At 41.2% G+C, this 27,235-nt stretch overlaps 1 protein-coding gene across 4 annotated transcripts in view; it reads left to right on the top strand.

Moving 5' to 3' along the window:
* The first annotated feature begins 11,464 nt into the window (after window positions 1-11,464).
* The window catches only part of LOC119215124 (glutamate receptor 3-like), a 56,151-nt gene continuing 40,380 nt past the window's right edge, over window positions 11,465-27,235 (top strand). For 2 of the 4 annotated variants that reach the window (XR_005120017.2, XM_037466988.2), the window contains exons 1-3: window positions 11,465-11,929; window positions 12,351-12,509; window positions 23,100-23,339. Coding sequence is in view for 3 of the 4 variants with exons in the window: in XM_037466988.2 (XP_037322885.1) it covers window positions 11,842-11,929; window positions 12,351-12,509; window positions 23,100-23,339 (487 nt within the window). In the remaining variant the exon portion in view is untranslated. The remainder of the gene's footprint in view (window positions 11,930-12,350; window positions 12,510-23,099; window positions 23,340-27,235) is intronic. The other 2 variants (XM_037466987.2, XM_037466986.2) reach the window with 2 other exon arrangements.

Below are 27,235 nucleotides of genomic sequence, written 5' to 3'. Positions count from 1 at the left end.
GCAGTATTGCTGCATGAGCCCTCCTCTCTGGTTCTGAGGCATGACTGATTTTCTTTTTTTTTCTGGTGTTAACAAAACACTCACACTTGCGGGTTCTTTAGACTGTTGCCACTTTGACCTTTCACTTGATGTCATTGGTTTATTTTTCAGGAATGATTCATAGCCTCATTAGTGCAAAAAACGTATTCAATCGTATTGAATATTTATGAGACAACATTGAACGTGATCACACGTACATTGCAATTTTAAAGAAAGTGGTATGTTGTCCATCACACGGAGAAATGTCTGCCAGAGGTCAGGTGTCTCCATGGTCCAGATAACCAGCTTCCTGTTATATTGCTGATGATATTCCAGGCACACACCCGTTTGTTGCTTCGCTCTTGGCTGAACCTGTGCTCCTCACACGGCATACCTCTGCATTGGTAACTGGCCAAAGTCAAACTTCACACCACGTCTGAAAGTGTTCCGGAAACTTAATCCTCCTCCTGCAAAATGCTCTGTCACACTTTACCAGATGTCCCCTAAGTCGAGTCCTCAAGGGACCAGTCCTCATTTAAGTTTCCTACAGCCAGTGACCGGATTATGCGACACAAATCCCTAAAAATGGTCACATTATACCACTGCTTTATCCTCTCAAGGACATTATAGGACAATCCCAGCCCACTGGATTGCTATCTCGTGTCCGCAGTTGTTTTTTAGTGTGGATGAAAGCAGTGGTTTCCAAACTGTGAGGCGTAACTTCATCACCAGGCCACAGACAGACATCGGTCAAAAGGATATCAAATAAAAGCACCTTGAGTTTATTTTTTTAAATTGAGAATCTTTCATGCCCAGCTGAGTCACTTTGTAAAAGCTGCATCTGTCCCTATGAAAACACTACTCGCTTCCTACAAAGTGGCCTACAGTTAATTCATTAATTTGCAACAAAGAAGGTACGTTGCATTTTGAGGGGCAGGGGAGGCCTGCAATGTGCCTTGTGCCAGACGGGGGCTCGAAAAGGAAACGTTTGTGAACCACTGGATTAAAGGATTACAAGTAGCTCGTCACGTTCTCAGTCCGCAAAGTTCACGCAGGCCGGAGACCAGAGCTGACTTAAAGCAACGCGGGAGGTCGACCACCAGTGCTGCCTGCTGCAGCAGAGCCTGGTGCTGCAGGCAGGCCAGGCCACGCCCAGCTGCAAGGTATCCAAGTTACGCTTTTTAAAGTGGCGGGCAATGCGGGGCGTTGGATCGAAAGTTGAAGAGGACTGAAGGCTTCGATCTACAAACTACTGCTAAAGAAGTTTTAAATGAGGCAGAATATTTTTTGTGTGATCTTGGCATATAGAATAGAGGCTATACTATGCTGCAATACATGCTCCAAGTCTCTCTAATACAATAGTATGCAATACATACTCTAAGTCTATATTTTTTTAATATAAAGTTCGTGTAAGATATGAAATCTGTGTGACATGTGACGTTCGGTGCCCAGAAGGCCACTCGTGTTTCATGATGAGCAGATGTATGTCTCCGGATGGCGGCCCTTGTACAATGGAATCATTGTGCGTGCACTAAGCCGCCCTGTTCATCACAGTATAAACAGTATGTTGGTGCTGGAAAAGAAAACTTTTGAACAAGCTTTGTCCCCCGTTTGCAAACATTAAACCTCTTCTTTTGATGATTTTACGTCGAGTGAGAAGGCATCAAAAAGATTCTGTTCATGGCTTCTTTTCTAAAAAGCGCCGGTAGACGCGTCGTCATTCATGCATGATGAGGTCTCCACCTGTGCCAATCAGCCATCTTGTTTGCTTCTGTAATTGCATTTTCCCTTTGGGATGATCAGTGTCATTTTGAATGCAGCGGTGAAATGTTGCTGATGTTTACCAGAGCAATTATTAAATGAACAGATGTTGCAAAGGACAAGTCTAACCTTTTGTTAACATTCTGTAGCAAAAGAAAAAAAGGCTTTTGGTACGCATGTGTTTAGCTGTTCAAAAAAAACAAAGAAAAAATGTACATGAGGCAAAGTCTTAGTTGGGAATAATGGCTTTTTTGCTGAGGTGAATTCACTGTATTGAAGTTTTGGGAAGCAGTGGTGCAGCTACATGCACATCACACCACCTTCGGCAGTCGGGCTCATCAACAGAGCCCAGGTCCCCCACTGACTGACCAACATCCCACCGGTCACCTTCTTCACACACAACATGCACAAACACTTTCACATGTCACTTTCTGTTCGCTGGTGCGCTTTATTTTTAATTTAATCTTTTAATTTAACTTATTCCTTTGTTTTTAAACTAACCCATAGCTTTAGATTACTAACCCATAGCAGTATATTTCATTCCTTGCACTATGTTGTGTGGTTGTCGTCCAATGTCTAAATGTCTGTTATGCACCAACCGCCAAGTCAAATTCCTTCTATGTCTGACATATTATGGCAATAAATGTTTCCGGATTCCTACTGAAAAGCATGTCCTGAGTGACACCCGCACAGGAACTTGAATCCAAAAGAATTTATTTGGTTGTGCAATGCCTTATTCCTGAGACGTGCAGTGTATTAGGTTACATGGTTTGATGCTTTTTTGAATAGACCATAAGAGCATGCATCTGATAACAAAAACTTGTCAAATGTTACGTGTTAACTCGTGTACTTGCAGCCGTCCTTCAAGGATCTTCGATGATCTTGTATAACAAAAATAGCCTGAATTGCTCAGACCAAATATCACATTTTAGTTTTATTCAAGTTCAATTATAATTTGTAGAATTCATCAGGTATTAGAATCTTAATATCAGTATCATGGATCTCTTCAGTTCACCACTTTAGTTTTGTATTTATTGAGTTTATGCTTATTTAACCTCTCAGCATTAAATATGCATATAAAACAGTCAAAAGTGCCCGTTTTCTTTCAATTTGGGGTATTGTTAAATGTTGGCAGCAAATATTGCATTAAAAAATAACTGCCGTTGAATGAGATTACAAACAATTTAGGCTGGGATTATCTTCTAGTGAAAGTACTTCCATGAGAAGAATAAAAAAAAGAACTGCACTGAACTCAAGCAATTTGTTTTCTGAAAATTTGTCACAACACCAAAACATTAGAAACATCACATGACGTATCATACGTTTACTACACATATTTAACCTGAATGGTCATAAAAGTCTAATGTTAGATCTGTCCTTTAAAACAGCGGTTGTCGAGTTCACACAAAGAGAAAAAAAGTGTTGATAATTGCGAAGGTAATTTTTTTGGTCTGTGAGCACTTTGCCTGAGGGATTATTCACATAAAGATGTGGGAATGTTTAATGAAATTTCCATTAATATTCTGTGCTGCTGCACCGTGGCTCTCTGGTCCCTCATGCAGTTAGAATAAGACCTCCTAATTACCCAAATTTTAAACTTTCATTTCACCCTATTCTCCGTATGCAAGAAATGTGTATAACAAAATATAATTTGTTGCAGTTGCTGCTCTGTTTGACAAGATTAATATGTGACCGTTTAATTAAATACTCGATGTGGCAATGGACAAGAGGACCCCCCCCCAGTGGAATATAATAATTTAAATTATATTATCACAGTTTTTCACCCAGCAAAGAAGGAAAAGGAAATAGTAGTAGACCCATTATTGTCAATCATAACTGGGTTGTATGAAGATGCCTTTGGATCTGACGTTAAAGCTTCACACCCTGTCTCTCTACAGAGACAGACGGTTCCATTTGTCGAGCCATGTATACATATGTATGAACAGACACATGTATGTTATGTGTACATACATACATACATGTGATTTAAAGTTGGCAGCACATGCATTTGTAGAACAAATATAAATCTAGGACACCATTCTCTACAAGCATCAATGTAATTACTATGACTGGGAGAAGACTTGTGTTGCTATTTGATTTGAACTAAAAACTATTTGTATCAAATACTTTTGCTCATTCCAGCTTCTTAAATGCTAGGACTTGATCTTTCATGCTTAAAAACAATCTTTAAGACATGACACCTCGGGCTGTGGAAAAGCATAATATAAAATAATTAAGAATATTTGTGAAAATAATCTGCAGTTTAATTAGACCTGGAGAGAACGAACGCTATCGGGCTCGTCCTGGCACATCAGTTTGTACCTTTTATTGTAAAGTAATACAGAAGTAAAAGTATCTCAGATTCATGATCAGCATGAACTCTGAATGATTGTGCACCATTATTCGTTAAGATTTGCCCCAGATTAGTGGAGCTGGATGGGGATTGATCAGCTCCGGTATCTCTTGAGTCATGCCAGCTCATTGGTGAACATCTCCTCACAGTTTTAGCTGCGTTATTAGAGGATCTTCTCATTCATTCTTGCTCCTTTGTCACAACCGGTTTGGATTAAATCTTTAGCAAAGTCACCCTTTAATTATTCTTCAGTTTGCTTGAAATACTGCCACCAGCTTACAAGCAAAGTCACCTCACCAAAACTGTTTTTTGAGTCTCTTACTGTTAAAGTCTCTTAATGCTGTCTCTATACACTTCTAAAAATGTATTTAAAAATGCCATTAATTATCTACAAGTACTGCCATAGCAGCGCTTCAAATTGTATTCTCCTAAATGTACAATATATTTAAACTGATTCATTGTTTGAATTTGAACTTAAGATACTTAAGAACGCAGAAAAATGAATGTATGAAGCCATATACACAAACTTTACTGTATTTCGTGGACATAGCTTGGTAATTATCATTGCAATAAATCTGCCTGCTGGCTTTAGCTCCTCCATTAGACTAATAAACAGCAAAACTGTGGGTGCAGTATTTAGTCATTTGCGCTGCCCTTGCAATTACTTTAAAGACTGGGCTAAAACATGTCCCATTTACTGAATAACCTACTTGCTTCAAAACAAAATGAAGGGTAAGTGGCGACCACTAATGAGCACCTGCTAAAATGCTAAATGCGCGAACATCGTGCACAACATTATACCTGCTTTGAACATCAGCTTGTTGGTGTCTACACGCAGCGTCACGGCCTCTCAGGGCCTCCAGCAGGGCACAGTCACAGAGACACTCTTAGGGCTGCAGTGATACATTCTAGGCCAATAGATAATGGAAAAGAAATCAATACAATCTTTGAAATATTTGTGATAATATATACTAATATCAACAACAAAAAAATGTATACATGATTTATATTCAGAGTATCGATTTCCCAAGAGTTTTTGTAGTTATCACTTGAAGGACAAACACAGAGACATGGTGCGCTGTGGACAAGCTGCAATGGACACTTTACCTCGACCTGTCGGTTGTACCTGGAGTCTTGGCAGCACAAATCTGCACACGGCGCCACAGAAACATGGTACGTTGGCTTCCGTCTGGCCGCAGCCACCCCTCCTCAACACACATTGTGAGTGCTAACTGGTTTGTCTGCTGTCACACATTCTCCTTCTTATTATTAGTTCTCATGCTGCCGGCTGGTTTAACTCTCTCTGTCGTTCCAGATCCCGTCATCCACACCAGATCATCTCTCATCCCCTCCACCTGGTCCTCACGCCCTTCTCACCTGCAGCCCATTCCCTCATTAGTGCCTCCTATTTAGGTCCCCCCACGTGATTTCTGCCACATTGTCTTGTGTGTTATTGCGTATCCTGAAATTGTTCCTGACCTACCGGTTCCAGCCCTGTGTGCCTGACTACTTGACCTAGCATTTTTGCCTGCCCCCTTTTGTGGGTTTGTTTGCCTGTTGGATTGACCTCCCGGTTTTGACCGTGCCTGAACACGAGTAAAGAACTCGACTTGCATTTCTCTTGTGCTTTTGGGTTCCTACGGGGTGCAGTTACAGAAACAAAAGCGGGTTCAGACCCGCTAAATGTCAGGCGCCCCATTGCAAGCAAAGCAAATCATTAAACCCACTCTGGTTTGTTTCCACTCATGAACACATTTTATAGGAATTTGCATCATTAATCAAGATTTGGATGCTAAAGATCAGACGGACAATCTCCACGAGAATTTGCGATAGAATTACCTTGCAATGAGATGCGAGATGTTGTGGGGCCCGGCCCACTCACTGAAAACAAAACTCTATTTTGAGCCATCAATATGAGCAATTTATAGGAGGCCTTAGGAAAATGAAACATGAAAGGTTTATTGTGATTTTTATAGCTCTTGGCCTGCTCTCTTCTTTATATGCTCACCTTTCTGGAGAGCTTATAACTCCTTATTACAGCCTAGCCCCTGACCTTGGGAACCATAACATAAAGCACATTATCATCATTTTGTCTCAGGAATTTTACAGAGCATTATTTTATTGTTGAGTTAGACTTAAAAATCTCTCTTGGGAGCTACTTTGCAGGCATGTTGCATACATCCCTGTTTTGGCTGTGGCTCGTATTGCTTCTGCTGTAGTTAATCTACTGCACACTATCTCCTCGCTCATCTCTCGTTATACTATAGTGGGTACATTTAAATTGTGATCGCACAGTAATATCTGACCTGCTGAGCATCCAGTAGATCAGCACGTACATTACACTTTACTAGATTGCATTTCCTCCCTCTTGATCCCTGACCAAGAATATGTGATGGCTCTACTTGCACAGTTCACTGTTTGTTTTTGAAGAGATTGTTTTCTGCTGGAGCACTCATCTTTAATTATCCAATGCCAATCCTTGTTTATGTTATCTGCCCCAGGAAAATGAGGCCATGCGTGCATCAAAGCACTTCTGCTGCGCACTTTTCAATTCTCCCAGGAGACTTTGGCCCCAATGTGGTCTTAAATGGGAAATGAAGAGCTGCGCACGTGGCTGCGAAAATCCACACACACTTTCACAAGTTCCGGCTCTGAGTAATGACATTAAGGAAAAGGAGTTTTACTAAATAAACAAGGGTTCCAATCCCCAAAGCACTATTTATATGAATTAATAAACGGCGAGACAAAAGGAGCAAAGCAAATACTCACCTAGCATAAATGCTGCAGCACTCACAAAATGTAGGGATACAATTCAATTATCAATATCATTTGAGAGGATGATTACAACGACTACAACAAGTTGAAATCCGTTGCCTTTTTGATGACTTAATTACTGTGGATGTCTGTGTCTGATTCTAACTTTTAGCACTGCTACGTGTTACACTGGCTGAATTTAGGCCAATCTGCTCCCCGAGGCGTACGCATAATTCTGTAAGCCATCGCTATATATATATATAAACTCCATATATATATATATATATATATATATATATATTTAAAACAAGGTTTGTAGACTTTGATAGATTGACATGAGATGTAACATGTTGGTCCTACGATATCTGTGGTTGGTGTTACATGTCACAGGGGTCTGCGGTTCATCATCGCATTGCGCACATGGTTGGCCCCTTGGACCAATGCCAGAACAGCACTGAGCTATTAATTGCTGCCACCATATGGTCAACACTTCATAAATGCCACTTTTACTTAAACTCCATATGAAGCTCTAGAACGACCTGCTGACATTTACACTCAATTGAATCCCGCTAAAGAGGCTGTGTATCAGACAGAGAGTGAGAGACTCCCTGAGCAGATCTCATTTGCCACGGTGGAAAGTGGGAAGCATGCCCAAGGTGTGCTGAGGAGGCAGTGTGATGGTAACCTCGATGCTCTCCGAAAGACCTCGAGCCCTTCTTGAAATGCTGTATCTTCAAAGCACCTCATTAAGGAAGGTGTAATTAAACCTAATCTGCACTCTGAACACGTTTAGTTATTCATTTACTGCTGCAAAGTTTCTCCCTTTACGTTACGAGAAATGTGTCAGACTGTGACACATGTTAGGGGGGGGGGGGGGATTGACGAGAAGCCTGTTTTGGCCGTGTTTGTCTGTCATAAACTTCACATGTCACAAGAAACTATTATAACAAAGACCATGAGAGCATTTGCGGGAGCGGATGTGCGAGCCACACAACAACTGTGTGTGTGTGAGGCTGTCCTTTTTTTCCTGTGAAACGTCTCCGACGGCTCATCCTTCTCGCTGCACTGTTACGGCTGTCAGATTTAGTGGTGAAATGCTCATTTTAAAAAGTCTGAAGCGAGGATCCACTGGTTGGTGCAAACGAATAGATAGTGGGCCAGAAGGTTGGGGTTGATGCTAGTTTGTCATACAACGGGGTGTTGTGTTTCTCACTTGTGTTCCTTTAATAGCTTTAACTTTAACTTGTGCTATTGTTCATAAAGGCCATCGTTTTCCATTACTCATGATGCAGGTTGTAGTGATCAAACACTTATTATTAGGGCTGTCAATAGATTAAAAAAATTAAGTAATGAATCGCACATTTTGAATTTCATTAATCGCCATTAATTTGTTTACAAAACGTTATGAACTAACAAGTAATCACTTCAGACAGCGTGTATTTTAGAAAAGTTTAAAAAAAATTTTTTTTTCAAACACAAAACTACACACAGAGCTGTGTTTTCAAAAATAAAAGTGTATTTGAGACACCATTGGTAGCCTACTGTCATCTTTAACATTTAATATCGCAAACAACAGCATAACATGTGACCTTCGTAGACTGAACTGATATTTAAATCTGTCATGTTAAAGTGTGAAAAATGAAATGAAAAAAGAAAGATCTTTGCGACTTTAGCCAAATTGTGCCTTAACATCTTTCACTTTCAGCCAATTGCTGAGGCAGACAAGTATGTTCACGTTTTCTGGAGCCAATGCTGCTCTCTTCTTCTGGACAATATGAGCTGAGAGTGAGAACAGGCGCTCACGGGGCGCTGTGGCATCCTCCAACGCCTCGGTCTCCCATCTAACGGACTGCAGCACGTGGACTTGTGTGTCCGACGCAAACCGGGAGTAAACCAAGAAGCATTAAAGCCATTAAAATAAATTGGTGCATTAATCTCGGCCAAATTAATGGCATAGATTAATGCATTCATGTTGACAGCTCTACGTATTATTATTATCTAAACATGTTGGAGTTGCATTTTTATTTTTCAAAATCAAAGTAAAGCTTTAAAGAAATTATTTACCCCTCGCGCTACACTGATCATTTGGGAATAATTCTCATCTAGTTTCAAAAGATGCTATAGAGCAGTTTATATGTTGTCATATGTGTCATATGTTTTCCAGTCGCTGATATACCAACACATCTTGTGTTTTGCAGATAATTATGTTTGAGCAGACTAAAACTAAAGTGATCATTCTTCAAATGACAGGGAGATCGTATCCACAAATGACATACAACCATTTGTATGGGTCTGCGGAAAAGTCATACCATCCATCCATTGTTTTCATTCATAGAATTTTAACCATATTATAGTGCTGTTGTTCTACTCACTGTGTCCTGTGATAGATGAGCATTGTATGCCAAGCATTAAATCACATCAAGATCAATAAGCAGAGACTCTGTACCTGTCCTACAGTGCTTGTTTTTGAGCAGATGCTGTAATGATATTCTAGGACATAGCGAACATATTTATCCAATGCCTGTACAAAGTCTTTGCTCCTCTTTGATTTTTTTTCCCCCTTTTGTTGCTTTTATACACGAAATCATGCCTTAGAATAATTTGCAAAAAAAGCTTCTTTTATGTCAAAGTGAAAACAGATGATACAAACTAATGGCAATTAAATCAAAATTGTTTAAAGTATATGTTTAATGTTAAAATCTGCTGGTCATCCTCACAAACTGAATGAGTGAGAATACGACGGGTGACCAAGACACCTACGACCACTGTGGAGGCGTTAAAAGCTTCAGTGGCCCGAATGGGAAGGCCAGCTGTGGCCAGGGTTCTTCACATCTAATGTGAAATCTCGCCTGGAAATCACCTGAAGGCATGCAGGAGACTCCAAGATCAATTGGATGAATTTGGTCTGATGACACTAGAAGCTGTTTGGTGACCTGCAAACCCTGCACATCTCCACATACACACCATCTCCAGCGTGAAGCAGGGCGGTGGCAGCGTCCCGCTCTGGGGAGGCTTCTCAGCCAAAGGCCCTGGAGGGCTTGTAAAGGAAAAATATAGCAGAATCCTGGAGCATAATCTTACTGCGTCTGCAAGAGAACTACGAGAAGATTTATTTGCCGGCAAGAAAACGACCCCCGAAGCATCCAGCAAAAGCTCTACAGAAATGGTTTTAAGATAACGAGGGGAATCTTCCTCAGTGGCCAAGTTAAAGCCCACATCTCAATCTAATCAAGAATGTGTTGGCCGGAAGAGCGGTTCACGGCCGATCCCTAAACAACCTGACGCAGCTTAAGCTGTTTTGCATGGAAGAATAGAGGAAAATAGCAATGTCCAGATGTGCCACCCGATTAAGACGCATCCAGTCAGTGCTGTGACTGCAGCCAAATGTGCATCTCCTAAATACTGACCTGAAGAGTGTGAATATTTATGTGATTATTTACTGCCATATGTACATTTAAAAAAAATCTGTATCATTATACCTGTGTATATGTATAGTTACACACACATTCCTCCCAACAAATCTCGCTTTGTGAGCATAATACCGTGTCGTATTGCTCAGTTAATCTAATGGGATGGAAGAGTCGTTCAAAGTGAGTAAGCAATACTGAACGGAGTGAAGTGATTTATTGTTACGGTCTTGGAATAGATAAATGATTAAAGAGAATGAACTGCAGGCAGAAGGGAAGTCATCCTCAGGAAATGGAGTTTAATAACTGTATTTAAATCACATTCCCAAACAACTGCAGCGTGGTGTACAGAAAGTGCTTTAGGTTACACATTATCGTTTAATAAAAAGCCCTATAAAATATCCAAGACTGAATATCAGCAGTAAACTGCTGTATCAGGTTGGTTTGATAAAAGTCTAGCTGCTATCTTCAGGCATCTCATCCCGTTTGTGAGCTCGGGTCCTGCTGCGTAAAGCAATACCTCCTTCAGACTGACAAAAATGCACAGCCTGAATGAAAATCCCATTCTCTGCACTAATACTGTATTTTACCACAGCATTTGGCCCCTGTTTCCACGTGAAAGGAATGTATTAACAACTCCGATTCTTGAATAACAACAGCAAGTAAATAAATTAAAATATAAGATATGGAATTGGTGAGGACACTCGGGCCACTAGTGTTTAAAACAGGGATTCATCAGTTCATTAGCTCCCACTCTCTGCCCTCAAACACCTGAGGGGGCAGCTCAAGATGTTGCTGCTGCTGTATGCGAGCATTTTACGTCCCATTAAAACAGGGAGGGACACATGATGCATTTGAAAAAACAAGATAGAGACCTACTTGGCCTGCATTCACACATTGGGTACACACTCACAAGTCAGCAGTGTACTACTGGTCCATACTAAGATGCTGCTGCTGTGTGCTGCTCTGCCTTGCCACACACACACACACGCACGCACACACACACACACACACACGCACGCACACACACACACACACACACACACACACACACACACACCAAAACCCAGCAGAGGCTCCACCGCCTCACACATCAACTCTGCAGTGACGTGAGGAGAAAAAAAGGGAGGCCGCTCTTATTATAATTCAACGTCAGGCCAAGTTTGATAAACGTTGCCTCCCTTGCTCTCCTCTCCTCTGCCTCCTCCTCTCCCTCACCCTTTGTCGCTCTCTCTGGCCCTTCTCACTTGTCCTCGTGCACAGTAAGGAGATGCGCCGCTTATCTCCTCTCCTCCGTCACCTCCATCTTTGAAATAAAACTGGATTTGGGTTACCAGCAGCAGCAGAAGAGGGCTGGCGCTGCAGTTGCGCTGGCACACATTCAGCGTGGGTGCACACGGTGGGGGAGAGAGAGAGAGAGAGAGAGAGAGAGACCCGCCGCATCTTGTGGATTTCTTTGCGCACAAAGCCCGTGTACATGGTTCTCCTCGCGCTCTCTCCGTCACATCATCATCCAGACCAGGAGTTGAATTCACGTCCCGGAGAAAAATGTGGCATCGCACCATTGCGACAGTCCTCGTGTTATTGTGTCTTTGGGGGGACTCGCTGGCAGGCTTTCCCAACCAAATCAACATAGGTAAGTTCGATGGGATACTCTTGACTGCATATGCTTTGTCTTTGTTAACATGGGTCCAAATAGGACACGTCTCGGCAAGTTCACTTCACTTCTGCGCGTCTTTGGTACAAATAGGAGGGGGGTTATTGGGGGGGGGGGGGACTTGATCCAAATCGTGCCAACGTCTCAATATCTGCAGTGCATTATTTAGTGAGTGACAGGCTAACGCGGTGGTTTCTTTGCCTCCTTACTTTAGATCTCCCGGTCAATTATTCGTCAAAAATGGTCCGCGTTATGAGTCATTCCGAAATGACTCTGACCACGGGATTAAAAAAAAAAAAAAAAAAAAGAAAGAAAGAAAGAAAGAAAGAAAAAAGTGCGTTCCGCATGTATGTGGGGAATGAATTACAGCGCTGTCAAACGTGACATTTGTTTCCCGTAGGCGGACTGTTCATGCGCTCCACGGTGCAGGAACACAGCGCCTTCAGGTTCGCTGTGCAGCTGTATAACACCAACCAGAATGCGACGGAGAAGCCCTTCAACCTCAACTACAATGTGGACAACCTGGAGTCCTCCAACAGCTTCTCCGTCACACACGCCTGTGAGTAGTGACACACTAGACACAGCTCAATAAGCCGTTGCTCTGGATGAGAATAGCAGGAAGCCCCCCCCCCCCCCCCCCAAAAAAAAAAACAGGAACATGAGGGAGTTATTTGTTAAGTGTAAACACACAATAAGTGCTTGTGTTTTGTATCTCATTGGCCAGTAGGAAAAATACACAGGTGTTTATACGGTGAAATTGGTCTTTGAATAAAGTCAATTGGGCTTAAACAAAAAAGAAAAGAAGACACCTTCAGTGGGTCTGAGCTACTGCAAAACCTCCTCTGTGATGCCATCCAAACGCACAGCTGGATGAGCCTGATGGGGCCTGTAATTGGCCAAAGACAGGGATTTTGAAAAACAGAGTAATTCAGTAATTCCAGAGATGCTGATGAGCAGCTCATGTGGGTAAAAACAAACGCTGCTGTTATTACGCTGTAGTGTCCAATAAAGACTCGTGGTTGCCTGTATTAAGGTTGATTTGGGACACTGTGGCTACTAGGTTGGATAGATGCAACACATCGTTGAATGATTGATTTGATTACGTCTTTCTCCATAAACATCCCGGTCTCAACTCTCTCTCTCACCACCACCACTCTCTAATGCAGGATAGTAGCCATGTTAGGGCCGTTACCCATTTGTCCATGTGTTTGCTTCCATCGGGCTACTTTTTTGTCACTCCCTTTGCCAACTGTTTCCTACTTCCCATCCGTTACACCAGCAGCACAGTGGCGTAAACTCTACTCTTCTTCTCTCTACACCGTTGCTGTATCAACTGTAACATGCTGTAATCCATGTAGTCAGCTCTACAAACATGGATTTGATAGGAAGGGCTTCGGATTGTGAGATATGGTTTCATAATTGGTCTTCCAGTCAATCCTCACCGGGTTGACATGTTGCACCGAGCTCTGCCTGCAGAATTCACTTGTTATCTCTCTTCCCACCAACTGTACTTCCCACTTCACACGCAAAGATCAGCTCTTCAAACCTTGCCAGCTGCCTTTGCGATGTCTGTGTAACGTAATGAACTAAAGGGAAAGGCCTAGAAAAAAAAGAGAAGAAAATTGAACACGGTTGCACCGTCATCTATGGCTCGCCTGTGATAGAAATGCAAAGTACTGTTAAGGTAATGCAGTCGTCGGTGAGAGCAGCGGGGAGAGAGCAGGAGCCACGGGGAGTATAGTTTCAGAGACAGGAAGGTTTACGCGCTCACACCTTGATGCCGTTTGACCACAGCCTCGCACCGTGGGCTGCAGAGTGATTACATACGGGCGACTGTGGGATCAGTGCTCAGCTCAGGGCCACTTCAGCAGCAGCTACTGAGGACGAGATGTATGTTCCACGCTTAGCTTAACGTAACCTGTTTTCATCTAAAGGAGCTGCAAAGCAAGCTATTGTATGAAAGCAGTTTTTCCTCCAGTCGTCTTTAACCCGGGGTTAATGAAAACCAACTCATCTTTACCCGTTAAACATTAGTTTATTTTTAGTCCTCTTTATTCGCACCAGAGGATGATGCTTTTAATATTGTCACCTTGTATTCTGTTATTATTATGCAAGGCATGTAGTGCCCTGTGGATTTAACTCGGAAAAAAAAGAGGCCTGTTGACTAAAATAGCAATTTATGTATATTTATGGTTAATGCAACTATTAAATATTCACGCCATAGCAAGGATTCTTTTTGAGTAAACCTAGCTTTAGGTGGTTCTTCCTAAACGATAAGAATAATATAAAGGATAATCGGTGGGAATCATGTCACCAAAATAAGCTGACGCGAGCTAAGCAAGGCGCTTCCTAGTTGAAAAAGCCCAGTGAGCAGCTCATTATGCAGACCAGCTGGGCCAGCTTGTGACTAAGACATTTTTTGAAAATGCACCAAACTCCTTTATTCTTATTTTAGTAGTCTGGATTACATAATGCCCTGCTTCGCCTGGCAAGTGCTGATTTGAATGTGATAATTATGATTTGACACATTTCTATTCTATTCTCGAATGACAGGTTCTGGTCGTTGCTGTTCTTTCCAACAGCTCAAATTGTTCATTTATTTTATTTCAAATGATTTTCAAGTGTTAAGATGGAACCTGTCTACCAAACTTTCACTTTTCTATTTTATACAGAAAAGAGGAATTACTTTATGCTCAGAGCTCCTTTGTTGTATTTGTTGTGCAGCCCCTGGATAAAATAAAGCAGGACAACACTGCTGTCCTCCAGCTGGGTCAGTATGTAATGATTGTTACAAATCCCTGATGGCAAATGACAGTGTTATTGGCAGTGTGGATCAATAGGTGGAAGGCTATAGTCCAGCAGCAGTGTGTGTGTTTGGCTCCAGTTTGTTTTCCAATATGGAAAAATCCATTCTAACCAAGCTTTCATTTTCTCTATCTCTCTACTAATTCAGAGGCACTGAATCTTCTGTTTGATGATTGTATAAAAACAAACAGACCTGTAATCAGCTAATAATATTTTGTAGCAAAGTAATTTCAATCATTGCACCTTGATTTAATTGATGCAGACAAAGAGAAATTCTGCTGTTGTGTTTATTATCTTACCAATTTGTGGCTGGCTGGAGGGAAGCTGCAGAATGTATTGATGCGACACCTTGCCCCTGGCCAGGACAGATTGTGTGCATAACTGTCGAAATGGGAGGGTTAAATCCATTAAGACCGGGATATGGGCAGGAGGGGACAGCCGATACAGAGACACAGCTGGACAATGAAAGAGAGGTTAACCCAAGAGCGTGTTGGGTTATAGTTTTTGGGATATGGTTGACAGAGCAGACAGAAACAGACCCCCCCAACACCACCCAAAGCGTTTATTAAATGTATTATTCATTAATTTCGTACAGCGTCCTTTGCCCATAACCTAAAGACAACCTAAAAAACACTACAAACACTACACCTTTTAAAAAATCTTCCTCATTTAATTATCTTGTCTATTGTGGCAACAGCATGAATTTATTCAGACCAGTTTTTCTTTCCAGAGATGAACTTTTAATTCAATAAAATGTCAATGTGACAGTGTGTTCCTTCAAAGAGCGTTTGTTATAGCCACCTATCCTCCCTCTGCTCTGACTCAACCAGTGTGATGCTGCTCAGACAGAGGCTAATGTTAGAGCACTTCACTGTGTAGGCAAAGGACGGTCCTACTAATGCAGCATAGACCAGTTTATGCAGCCAGATCTCCTCCTCCTCCTCCTCTTTTTTCTTCTTCTTCTTCTTCTTCTTCTTCTTCTTCTTCTTCTGCATTATTAAGACTATGGTAAATACATTGCATAATGAGATATAACCAAATAAGAACAATCTAACAAAATTACAGCGCTTGTTTGCAAATTTGCATGTGAAAAAATGCTTACAACACTGATGGTATGAGCTCAAACCTTCCCATTATATTTCGTCCTGTTGTTGGCATAGAAACAGTGCAGGCAGGGAAGGGAGGACACATTGGCAAACTCTGAATTTGTAACATAAGCTACTTCAAGATAAAAATGTGTTTTTAGTAACAAAGCGAAGTAAAGGACCATGTTCGCCTGGTGCGAAAGACACATTGTCTAAAGTTGGCTGTGGATGCTGGATTGTGAGCTCTAACGCGTAGTGTTCGATAAATTATTTAAAGCAGTAATATATATAAAAGAAATGTTGATAAATACACATATTGGCTTTCTGTCAATTTTGAGATTAGAGGGTGATACCAGTCTCAAATTTGCTGCTACAGCCAGCATTAAAACTGGCGCAATGCTTAGAAACAGAGAAAAACAGCTGCTTTCCAGCACCTGTAAAAAGTACTGATTAACATTTTGGATCTTATTTATGCAATTCACATAGGAAAAGAATGCAAAAAGGACATGTTGTGATATTAGAGGGTTACCTGATGTCTGATTGTCTCTGTGAGGTTGCTAGGCAACCAGAGAACACACAACATAGTAGTCTTTAGTTGCTGGTTGGTTTTACCTTTGGAGGGAGCCCAGCTAGATGTTTCCCAGTTTTTTTGTCTTTGTGCAAAATTGAACAGTACCGTATTGATTCGTTTTCTCCCAGAACTCTCAGAAAAGAAGCCAATGCAAAATATATTTCATAAAATGTGTAACTATTCCTTTAAATATTTAGGAACGCAACAACTCACACACAGCCATCATTTCATAAGCTGAGAGGAAGAATAAAAATAGAAATGCTCACCAGAGGATGCTTTCACTAGCTGGATCATCGGAGCTTGAGAGCTTTTCAAAATGTTAAATCATTATAATTAAAAGTAAATGTCAATTTGCCAATGCCTCACACAGTTTTTGCTAAAGTTACATAATAATCTTGGGTCCTTCATAACTGAGAACCTAAATGAGCTTGGATGCCATGTTAAAAACCTTTTCAGCATGAGAAACATATTAATCCCATCCACTTTAATTTTTGGACTTGTAGTGACGCATCCTTTTCTCACAATGCACTTAAAAAAATATCTGCATTGCTGCCACTGCAGCAGGAGTCCTGTCAGGTTGGATGAGAGGCCCCAAGATGACAAGTGCTCATCCTCAGATTTGTCATGCCGTTGTCATCAGGGAGCATTAGAACAACATAAAAGCTCTTCGGAATGTCTTAACAATGATTCTATCACACTAAAGCATAATTTTACTTCCAGGCGATGCCGTTTATTAACAGATACAGATACTCACTGACATGAATACATGCTTTGACCCTTCGTGTAATAAGGGCTGTTGGGGTGTATGGCTGTGGGGCAACATAACAGTCATGGATTATTTGAATACAGCATGAATACATTAGCTTTCTTTGACCAAGGGAGTACTGATGTTAAATAAATGTCCACAATTAAGATACTGCCTTCAAAATATCCGTAGCCTGAAAACATCAGTCAGTCAAGAGCAAAGAGCTAAATGTATTTGGCCGTACAGGCCCCCAGCTCAGCCATCGAGGGGAAGGTTCTTATTTCTGTTTTGTCCTCAAATGTTCATGAAGCTGTAAAATGGCGGAATAGTACTGAAAAGGTTTTGGGGCAAGCCACTGGAGATGTGTAGTTAGTGTTTCATCCTGTGCTTCTAAATGTGCGTGCATGTCAGTGCTGTAACAGAGCGACGGTTATCACTGCTGACAAGCTACAGTGATGCTGCAGCAGTTTGTTGCAGTCTTACACAATGTCCTTCAGGGAAGCTGCCTCTGAAAGCTCTGCTGTAATTCACCAAATGTTACCTGAGATTATCCAAGGACAACGAGCTGTGAACTGCACGGAGCAACGCAAATAAATACCCGAGATGCCGCCGGGTTAGGGGATAATTTAGAGGGGCTGCTTCCATAGATCCGTGAAAGTTGGATGAGCCTCAGCTGTTGAATGTTGAGGAGGAAAATCCTGAATTGAGCTTTAGTGTTTTTGGTGTTTTAATTTGACAAGAAAAAGTTCAAATGACATGAGGTTAATATTCATACTTGATGCTATTTTCTGTTAATAGTGAGACATTTGTGTCACAGTATTTAAGTCTGAGACCAGCTGAATAGCTCTTTTGTATCATTTGTTTTAATCCACAAAATGAATTCATTTAATTGACTGGAATGAAGCATTTTGATGTTATATTGAGTTCATTGAAACTTGCATTCAGACTCATTTTAAGAACGTTTTAATACTTGAGCCCTTTTTTAACGTTTCAATGCCCTCTGCAGTAATACGGCATCACAACCTTTTCAAATTGAGTTGGTTGTAGTCCTCGGTTTCTTCTTACAGTGGTCCTTGGATGATGTTTTTGCAGTAAATGCAAAACATGTGTAGGTGGAGTGTTAGAATCGCTTTTTCTGCGGTGCAGGGAAATATTAAAGTGTATTCTCCCGTACGAGGCTCCAATAGCCACAGGCAATCTCTGCCTATCGCTGCTGTAGATTCCCTTCAGTCGTGTTGTTTGAGCATGTTGGTTATATCCAGTTGTATTTTTCAGATTAGGGCTAATCCGACAGTGTTTCCCCAATCTTTGTGTATAATGAATATCTGCGGGGTGTGTGGGGGGGGGGGTAACCTTCTGGAAGAAAATGTGTGCTTTCACAAAGCTGTAATCTGTAGAGAAGAGGGAACTTCAGCCAACATGCAACCACAGCGCCTCAGGAGAAACACCTACTCAAGTTTCAGTCCCTCTGTGCCCTCTGCTTTCTCTTTGAGTGGTCAACTGAGATGGATTGTACAACAGTCTGTAACGTGTATATAAAAATGAAGCGCTTTAATGTCATAACACGGAGATCATTTGAACCTGATATACCTGGCCTGCATATTTTCATCTCAAAACAAACATCTATTCCAATGGAGATTTCAAACCAGCCCACTTAACAAGCCTGTAGGTAGAAGAATTGCAGCTTATTAAACTCAAACTAGATGAGACGCTGTGAAGAGTCAATACTCAAAAGTTCATGTGCAATTTCCGAAACATGCATGATATATTTGGCCTCCCTTTCATCAACCACGCCAGTGGCACAACATCAGACTCTGTTCCAGACTGAAATATCTTAACAGCTATTGGAAGAATTACCTTGACATTTTGTCCAGACATTTCCTTTGCCAAGAGGATGAATCTTAATGAAGTTTGGTGATCCTCTGACATTTCCTCGAGTACCAGCTGCAGTTTTACATCTGTGGCTCCTACTGAAGTATCTCAACCACAAGTGGATGGATTTGATGAGTAATATCATTGCCAAACTACTGATATATCCGTGTTATTTAGGGAAATATAAGCCCGACTGACATGCTAAGCTATAATGGCAAACACAAAGCCCAGTTTAACTGTTTATATTCACATTGAATGCAATATATCCAATCCATATGCAAATGACATCGCAGTCAATTTCACCGGAGTCCCTTGTGTATTACATCCTTAGTCTCTAGCCTTGCTTCCATGCAATTGTCAAACCAATTTATGCTATCTTTTGAAATGCAGTAAAAAAGAAATGCAAATAAGCTGTATCTCCATGAACTGGTTAGGAGGAAATAAAATTGACTGCAGCATAGTTTGTTCAGCAGTTGCCTCTATGGGTATCACTTTACGTATTGCTGTGATCTGCAAGTAAGAAAAGTAGAAGAAGAAGAAGAAGAAGTTGAGCTGACAGGCGGCTCCCTGAGAAGCGAAGAAAAGCTTCTCACTTGAAGTATTACCTCAGTAAACATTGCACACAAAAATATGATCTCAATCGCTAGTTTCAAGCCTTTGTCAATTTAGTATAATGTTCAATTGGCCTTTTATTTAACATGCTGCCACTCATGCTAATTTGAAACCTCGGCTGCTGTATTCTTGTAATCAGTGCTGATTAAAACCTAATCACAGACTTTTCACCTTTTCATCATTCCGCTGAGAATTGACCAGAATTCACTTCACACATTTTTGTATAAGCCTGCGCACAACAAATTGCTTTGGAAAGTTAACCTTAGAGCATAGATTGGGGAATTGTCTTCATGCTTCAAAACAGAATGAAGGAACATGCTTGATAGTAGTTTGTTTTTACTGGTGCACATTCTGCATCTTTTTTAGCTGGTAAATATAGTATGGTTAGTGTTTCTAGTTTCTATTTTACCCAATCTTTTATAAGTTGAGGATTTTGGGATCACAGGTGCATGTCTGCACCATGTCCTTTGCGTTCTTCTCCTGCCAATCACGTGACCCTGGAACAAGACAGGTATTCCCTTATGGCTGAGGCCGACATGACCTCCCTCTCCCCCTGGGACAGAAACTGAGGTCTTGCTGCTCGTGTCTCCGCTGGTATCACTGCAGGCTCTGCTCTCAGACCGCTGTAGAAAGAGAACTTTCCACCAGGCAGCAGCGCACGTGGAAATAAAGTGTTGTCCTCACTTTTTCCAAGTGCAGTATCCAATTCCCTCAAACCTCCAGCCTCTCACCAGTGTCTCAGTCCAAGAGAAATCAGCTCCTCCTCTCAGTGGGGAACCTCTTATGTCATTTTTCCTCATTTTCGCTTTCATGTGAGCATAAAGTTACATTTTCTCACTGTATGTGGTGTTCAGCACCTCCCCTCTATTTCCCCTCAGGGATAGAGCTTTGAGAATTCACTTTGTAGACTTGGCTCTGTTGTGCACATACACCGCAGGTTCATCCCGACATCAGCAAGTTTCACGATAGACTACAAAAAAGATCCTGCAGCTGTCAGCGGGAGAGACCCTCAAAGGTGCAAAGCCTCGAGATTCAGGGAGACATACGATTGGGTTGGTGCTACTGGAGCGGCTACATCAACCGGTTAAGTTGGCTGAGATCGAGAGAGATACAAAGGGTGGGGGTAAACAGGAGAAAGCCACACTAATGGGAGCCCGATGCGGGTGTAGGGTGAAGGAGGAAATAAGAGAGAGGATGGGTTTTTCCAGGTGGGTATTAATCATGAATATGAAGTGTTTTTGTCTTCTGAACAGAAACGCACTGAGAATGAAGTGCCAAATAATAATACATGTTGCGTATTTTCATTGCTGTGCATGATCAGGAGAATATAATACGGTTGTTTTACTGCTCCACGACTCCAGATATATGAGTTCATTGATCCTTTAGCAGAACAGGCAGTTTTTTTTCTTGTAGAAACCACATTTGAGAGTAGTAGAGAATGACATTGAGAAAAGTAAAAAGTGATCATTTTATTGCTGCTTTCCGTTTTGTATTAGTATTAGCCGTATATATGAATAATGTAGTGAACAATGATTTGCTGTAACTGCCACTGTGAAGCAAGGTGAATCCAGAATTGAATAGATAAGAACTGACATTTTTCAGTTATGATAGGAGAGTTTTTCTAACTGTTTGCTCATCGTCTTTGATGCAAGTTGAACAATTGTCCGTCAGATATGAAACAATGGTGCAGCCGTCCATGGAAGATGTCTTTCCTAGATTACAGAATTATCTTTTACCAGGAACAACAGGTGTGGGCCTTATTTCTGTGAATGCCTGTTAGTTTAGTATTTTAACCACTGCTGGCAAGTCTGATGTATGCGCTGAGTTAAAATAAAGGCTATGAAAAATTGGAGGAATGTTAAAAATGACTGAAAGATGGAACCAAGCTATGAAGTGTGTGTGTGTGTGTGTCTGAACCCCACTTCAACACACGGATATGTACAGAACTGTAAAATTGATCTAATTGTGCTTGCGTGGTCAGATTTTCCAGATTCTTCTAGACAATGCAATTGTTCCCCAAACAATGAATGGTTGTTTAAAGACCTGAGTCAGCGTCGGCTGAAGACTAAAGGATGGAAAATAAGAGATAAAGATGGGATGTTACCACTGTCCTATTATCCTATTTTCTGCCTAATACACAAAAATAAGACCAAACTGAGTCGAGTTGCATTTTGAGGAATGTGAACACATAGTTTTGACAAAAAGCCGTAATACGACGGACACTGTGAAAAGACATTTTCGGCCGAAACTCAAGAATGAATATGCTAATGGAGACAATGTTATACAAATGTCTAACAGGATAAAATTATGGATATAATATGCAACTTGACTAGTGGGTGGAGGCATACTACCACAATAATCTGTGGTCATTTGAGTTTTTTAGACAATGGTCAAGCAGTGTAGAGCTAAATCAATGATGTACTCTTTCAGCTTGTGTTTTCAATATAAGATACAGAGTAATGTTGTATTTTACAGGGCAGACTTTCCACTCAAATTCCTCAGAAAGACACCTCATTGGATATAATAAAAAGGTAGATAATAACATGATCAAACATTGATTCAAGATACCTAGCACCAGAAAACAGTGTTGGAATCTGCTTTGAGCAGAGGGTCAGAAATATGAGAGCAGCACTACTGGCTTGAAATGTTGAACATTTGCTTTAGATATTACCAGTGGCTGCTGGTGGAACATTTTCAAGGTAGCTGTCCAATCAATTTCAGCAAACATCACAGAATGAGCTAACGCAAAACCTTAAAGGTACAAAAACGCGATACTAATTTATAGTTGTTTAACTACAGTTAAACTTTAAATTCATTTAAATTATTTGTGTCACACTCACAGGCAATTCAGTGTAATACAGTGTTACTATGTATTCATTTTGTATTATGTACTAATAAAAAATAGATTAAGCCCTAGTAAGACCAACTCTCATGCACTGACTTTATGGCTGGTGCTCATTTCCAAAGACGGCAGATAAGGCTTGTTATAAGTTTTGCATACTGCACATCAGCAGGCACACGTTACAGGCTATTTGTATCAAATATATGTCCATTTAAGAGCTGTGGCATTGGCCGCAGCTCTTAAATGGCCACATTTTGATTCCCCAATTATTTCTGGTTAATTACCCGAGCAGTTGCATTTAGACCAAGGAGACGTGAAGGGCACCGGGCATCAGAGCATGGCTATGGGGAGCAGACATCCCACATGGCACCCAATTATTCAGATTGCCGCTGCATCGCTAGAAAGATTTATGCCATCATGAATCCTCCTCAAGCTTGTATTAAAGTTTTTATCCTTACATACACCATTAGGGGGCTCAGCTTTTTAACTTTCAATACGGTGTGACATTTTGACCTTAACTTTGTTTGAAAGGCCACTTTCCTGTCTGTCGACATCCCTCCTGCCTGAAAGAATGAATGATGTTTTGACCCCGTTCTGGTCTCTGTCTCCGTCACCAGTCTGCTCCCAGTTCTCGCGAGGAGTCTACGCCATCCTCGGCTTCTACGACAGGAAGTCCATGAACACGTTGACCTCCTTCTGCGGGGCGCTGCACACCTCCTTCATTACTCCCAGCTTCCCCATTGACGCTGATGTGCAGTTTGTCATCCAGATGAGGCCCGGTTTGCGAGGAGCTGTTCTCAGTCTTCTGGACCATTACAAGTGGGAGAAGTTTGTCTACCTATACGACACTGACAGAGGTAAGAGTGCCCCTCTTAAGGAAGTAACACACACGCAGCTGTGGAAACACCGCAAGCTTTCGGTTGGAGGCAGAGGAGTTGTGCAAAACATCTTGTTGCTAGTTAAAGACAAAAAAAGTAATTGGCACGCCAAGCCCCGCTCATGCAGACGGGTTATTATACAGCGCATGTGAACAGTCTTTAATATGTAGATCCCTCATCCCCAATCTTCATCCTAAATGCTCTGATACATTTTAATCTATGCCGGTAATGATCCCAAATTACCTTTCTATGTCACTGATTCTTGCTGCAGTCAATAGCTCCTCGCTTCGAAAGGAATGAGTCATTCACAGGTGCCGCTGATCCGCCGGCGTAGTACAACTCCAGCCGCCTGAGCCTCTAATCCTCTCTTTCATCATTAAGCTCTAATTGGATTATATAAAGACAGAACACAACATTCTGTAACTTCTGCATTTGCTTCATAGCGTTTCAGGTCCACTCATGTAGGCCAACTATTTACAGACTATTTTCTTTGTGGTTCTCTTGAGGGTCAGTATCTGTAGAGAGTATTTTAAGAAGGAGAAGCGTTGGAAAGAGGACACCAAGCCGGCCCTAGACTGTTTTTAGCAGCAAGGACATGAGCAAAGTGCTTTCATTTGTTTGTTTTTTCATTTAACTCAAGTTAGTTGTATTTAAAATCACTCATTATACATAGATTATCTGGGCACAGTCTGGTGCAGATAAATGTGCCAAACCAATCAAAACATCCAAGTATTATTAAACGGACATGGAGCATTTCTAGGACAAATACACTCCCCCAATCACCTCCCCACCTGGCTTCACATATCTCCAGTTCAAGCAGGTTTCAAACCAAAGTCATGAGACTCATTCTCATGGAGTCATTTCAGCATTTTCTATAGAAATATTTTGCTATATGTCTTGGACAAAATAAGAGCTTCTTTGATATATATATATATATATATTAGGGGTGTCAAATGATTAAAAATTTTAATCAAATTAATCAGAATTTTCAGTGGATTAATCATGATTAATCACACCTGAATCCTAACCATTTTTTCTTTCTGAAATGCATACTAAAGATAAATAACAGGACACAGATACATAATTATCATTATTATTATCATAATTATTATTTTTTACATAAATATATGTTATTGATATTTGATTTTTTAATTCATTCCAGAAAATAATCAAATCAATGTTATTTGATAAGTTACAGACTGATTTCCCTGCATGGCTCTAGAAGGGTCTCGAGCCTCTGCAGTTTATCCCACTCTGCTGCGAGTTTGTGCTCCTGCGATGACCAGACATGACCAGACATGTCAACCCTCCCGATGTTTCAAAGCCCCCCCCGAAAATCTCCCGGACCGACCTTTCTCCCGATTTCCACCCGAACAACAATATTGCTGCACCACCCGTCACTGGGCGCGCCGTTTCAGACCGAACAATAATAAAGGTTACACCTTGAAGTCGAGCGCGGCGATTAGAACGACTGGCGCTGCAAAGAAATCCGCTACCACCCCCATTTCAGTGTGAAATATTCCCATACCTGGGAGGATTTAGATCGCATTGGTTTCTCTTCCTCCGCATGTTTCAGAACAGCGCTGCTCTTGCTCTGCTGGGCGGAGCTTTTCTTCTTCTCTGTTCTGCTGCGCGAGAACGGGGGGGGGGGGGGGGGGGGGGGGGGGGGGAGCGGGTCTCTGGCGCAAACAACTTGCTGAACCTGACGGCCTGACATATGCCTGCAGGTGGCAGTAATGTGTTGTATAGGATGAAGTGCATTCCCTAGAAGAAGAGGTTCTTTCCGGACCTGAATAATTTGTCACACTGCGCATGCGTGAAATGCGTCAAAAAAATTGACGTAATTAACAACAAACAGCTAATTAACGCCGTTAACGCGCTATTTTTGACAGCCCTAATATATATATATATATATATATATATATATATATATATATATATATATATATATATATATATACTGTATATATATAACAAAGCAGGAGCACCACTTTGATAACCATGATGTATATGCTCAGCGCCCTGTCTGACCTTATTAACCAAAGGGTTTGTTAGTGCTCTGAATGTGGGAGAGGACCTCGGGGTCATTGTCCCACTGTTATGTCTCGTGTTTTGGTGGTTTGATGGGGATTGTAGAAGCTGATAATTGGTGGTCGAGATAAAATGATTATGCGCCCAAGAGAGGTTATTATAGCCTCTCTTGGGCACAGTCCTAAGAGCTCCTAACCTTTGGGGCTGACCGGCCACCAACTGTAATACTGTGGCCATTTCTGCTTTGTAGTGTGCGACTCTGACTTAGTGTAAACACTGTAGTTTAGGATAAACTCCCAAATGCTGCACAGCTTGTGTTTGCTGAAAGGCTAGTTTTGCTGCCAGTCCCAGCCTGCTCCTCCCCGTCAAGTCCTTGGGGCAATATCAGCAACGCTCATTCAAATATCAGTTTAATCTTCATTTTAGGAGGAGGACTCTATGTAAGGCCTGGGAGTAAGTCGAAGGGGGTTCTTGATAGACGGTTTCTTGAGTGACTTGGTGGTTTGTGGAAGAGTGTGACAGTAGAGGTTTTGCAAGGCTTTCTGTAATGCCTGTCCCATAACAAGACACTGATCAGAGTCAGTTTGACCATCAAGTTCTTCAAAATGCAAAAGTTAATCCCCTGCTGTGCATCTTTGGGAAGTGGACTCTGTCTTCCCTTCCATGATTTACCAGCCTGAAGGCATAGCTGCCATCAAAAAGGTGTCTGTACGAGAAATATTTGACTGTAATGTAAAATAATATACCCAGAGATACCACTTTAGTGACCCATGCATATGCCGGCAAATATTACTGTCATTTTTAATGTGTATCCGAACTTCAAAATAGCATCGGCATCAAATCCGGCTTCACTTTTATGTCGGAGCTGCCATCCTCTGACAGCAGTGTTTTCGTGATGTAAGCTGCATGCACTGCCGTTTGTAATGGTGATCAAATAACAAGAAGAGTTTGTTTCTCGCAGCTGCTTCATACAGATTGGTCTATGCTTCGTGCAGCTCATGTCTAGTGCACAACAAAGACTTAACACCTTCACACACGTCGTTAATGACGTGTTTATCTGCCGCAGTGCATCCTCACCTATTTATCCTGGATGTACAGGCTACGAAACGTCCTCATTAAACAGACTAATGGCTGCTGGCAGAAAAGGCCTCCTGAATCAAGGAACATCTGGACATTACCAGCTGGCCACTGAATGTAGGTCCACATCCGTTTTTTTTCTTATTAACATAGTTCACTGGAAATTGTATATACTGCTAAAATACTTTACAACGGGCGCCACGATATAACCTTTTGCCAGTTATTAAAACATTAAAGTGCAATGGTATTAAGATAATTTATGTAATACGATTATTCATCATGCTAAAGAATGGCAGCTGTCAGTATTTATCATGTTTTTTCTTGGATGTTTATTATGTATGTAGTGGTCAACACACACTTCTTTTACAAATGAAGAAATAAAGCACGTATTTGTTTAATCCAACATAATGGTATTAGCATTATAGAGGCTTATAGTGGCTAGTATTAAGCCTTTACAATTACCCATGAAGCCAAATGGCTGCTCTTTGATCTATAACAAGTTGATGCCTCATACTGTAAAAGCGTATCATTAGAATTTGTGAGTAAAATCTTAATTTTTAAAACAACTTTATTAGTCAGATAATTGTAGAGCATTAGGGAGTTTAATATTTGCATTTCTTAAGGCAAGAATTCTTAACTAGCATGAAATGGACAAACTAAAATAAAGCCCAAGTACCTTCAAATTGTATTTAACCACTGGACTAAATGTAAATGTCCTCCAGATTCATAAACTCTACATTAAGTCTTAAACTACATCTACATTTGAT

This window comes from Pungitius pungitius, chromosome 16 (assembly GCF_949316345.1).
Source record: "Pungitius pungitius chromosome 16, fPunPun2.1, whole genome shotgun sequence".
Lineage (NCBI taxonomy): Eukaryota > Metazoa > Chordata > Actinopteri > Perciformes > Gasterosteidae > Pungitius > Pungitius pungitius.
Note: the sequence above shows the minus strand (reverse complement) of the source record. Positions and strands in the feature narration are given on the sequence as shown.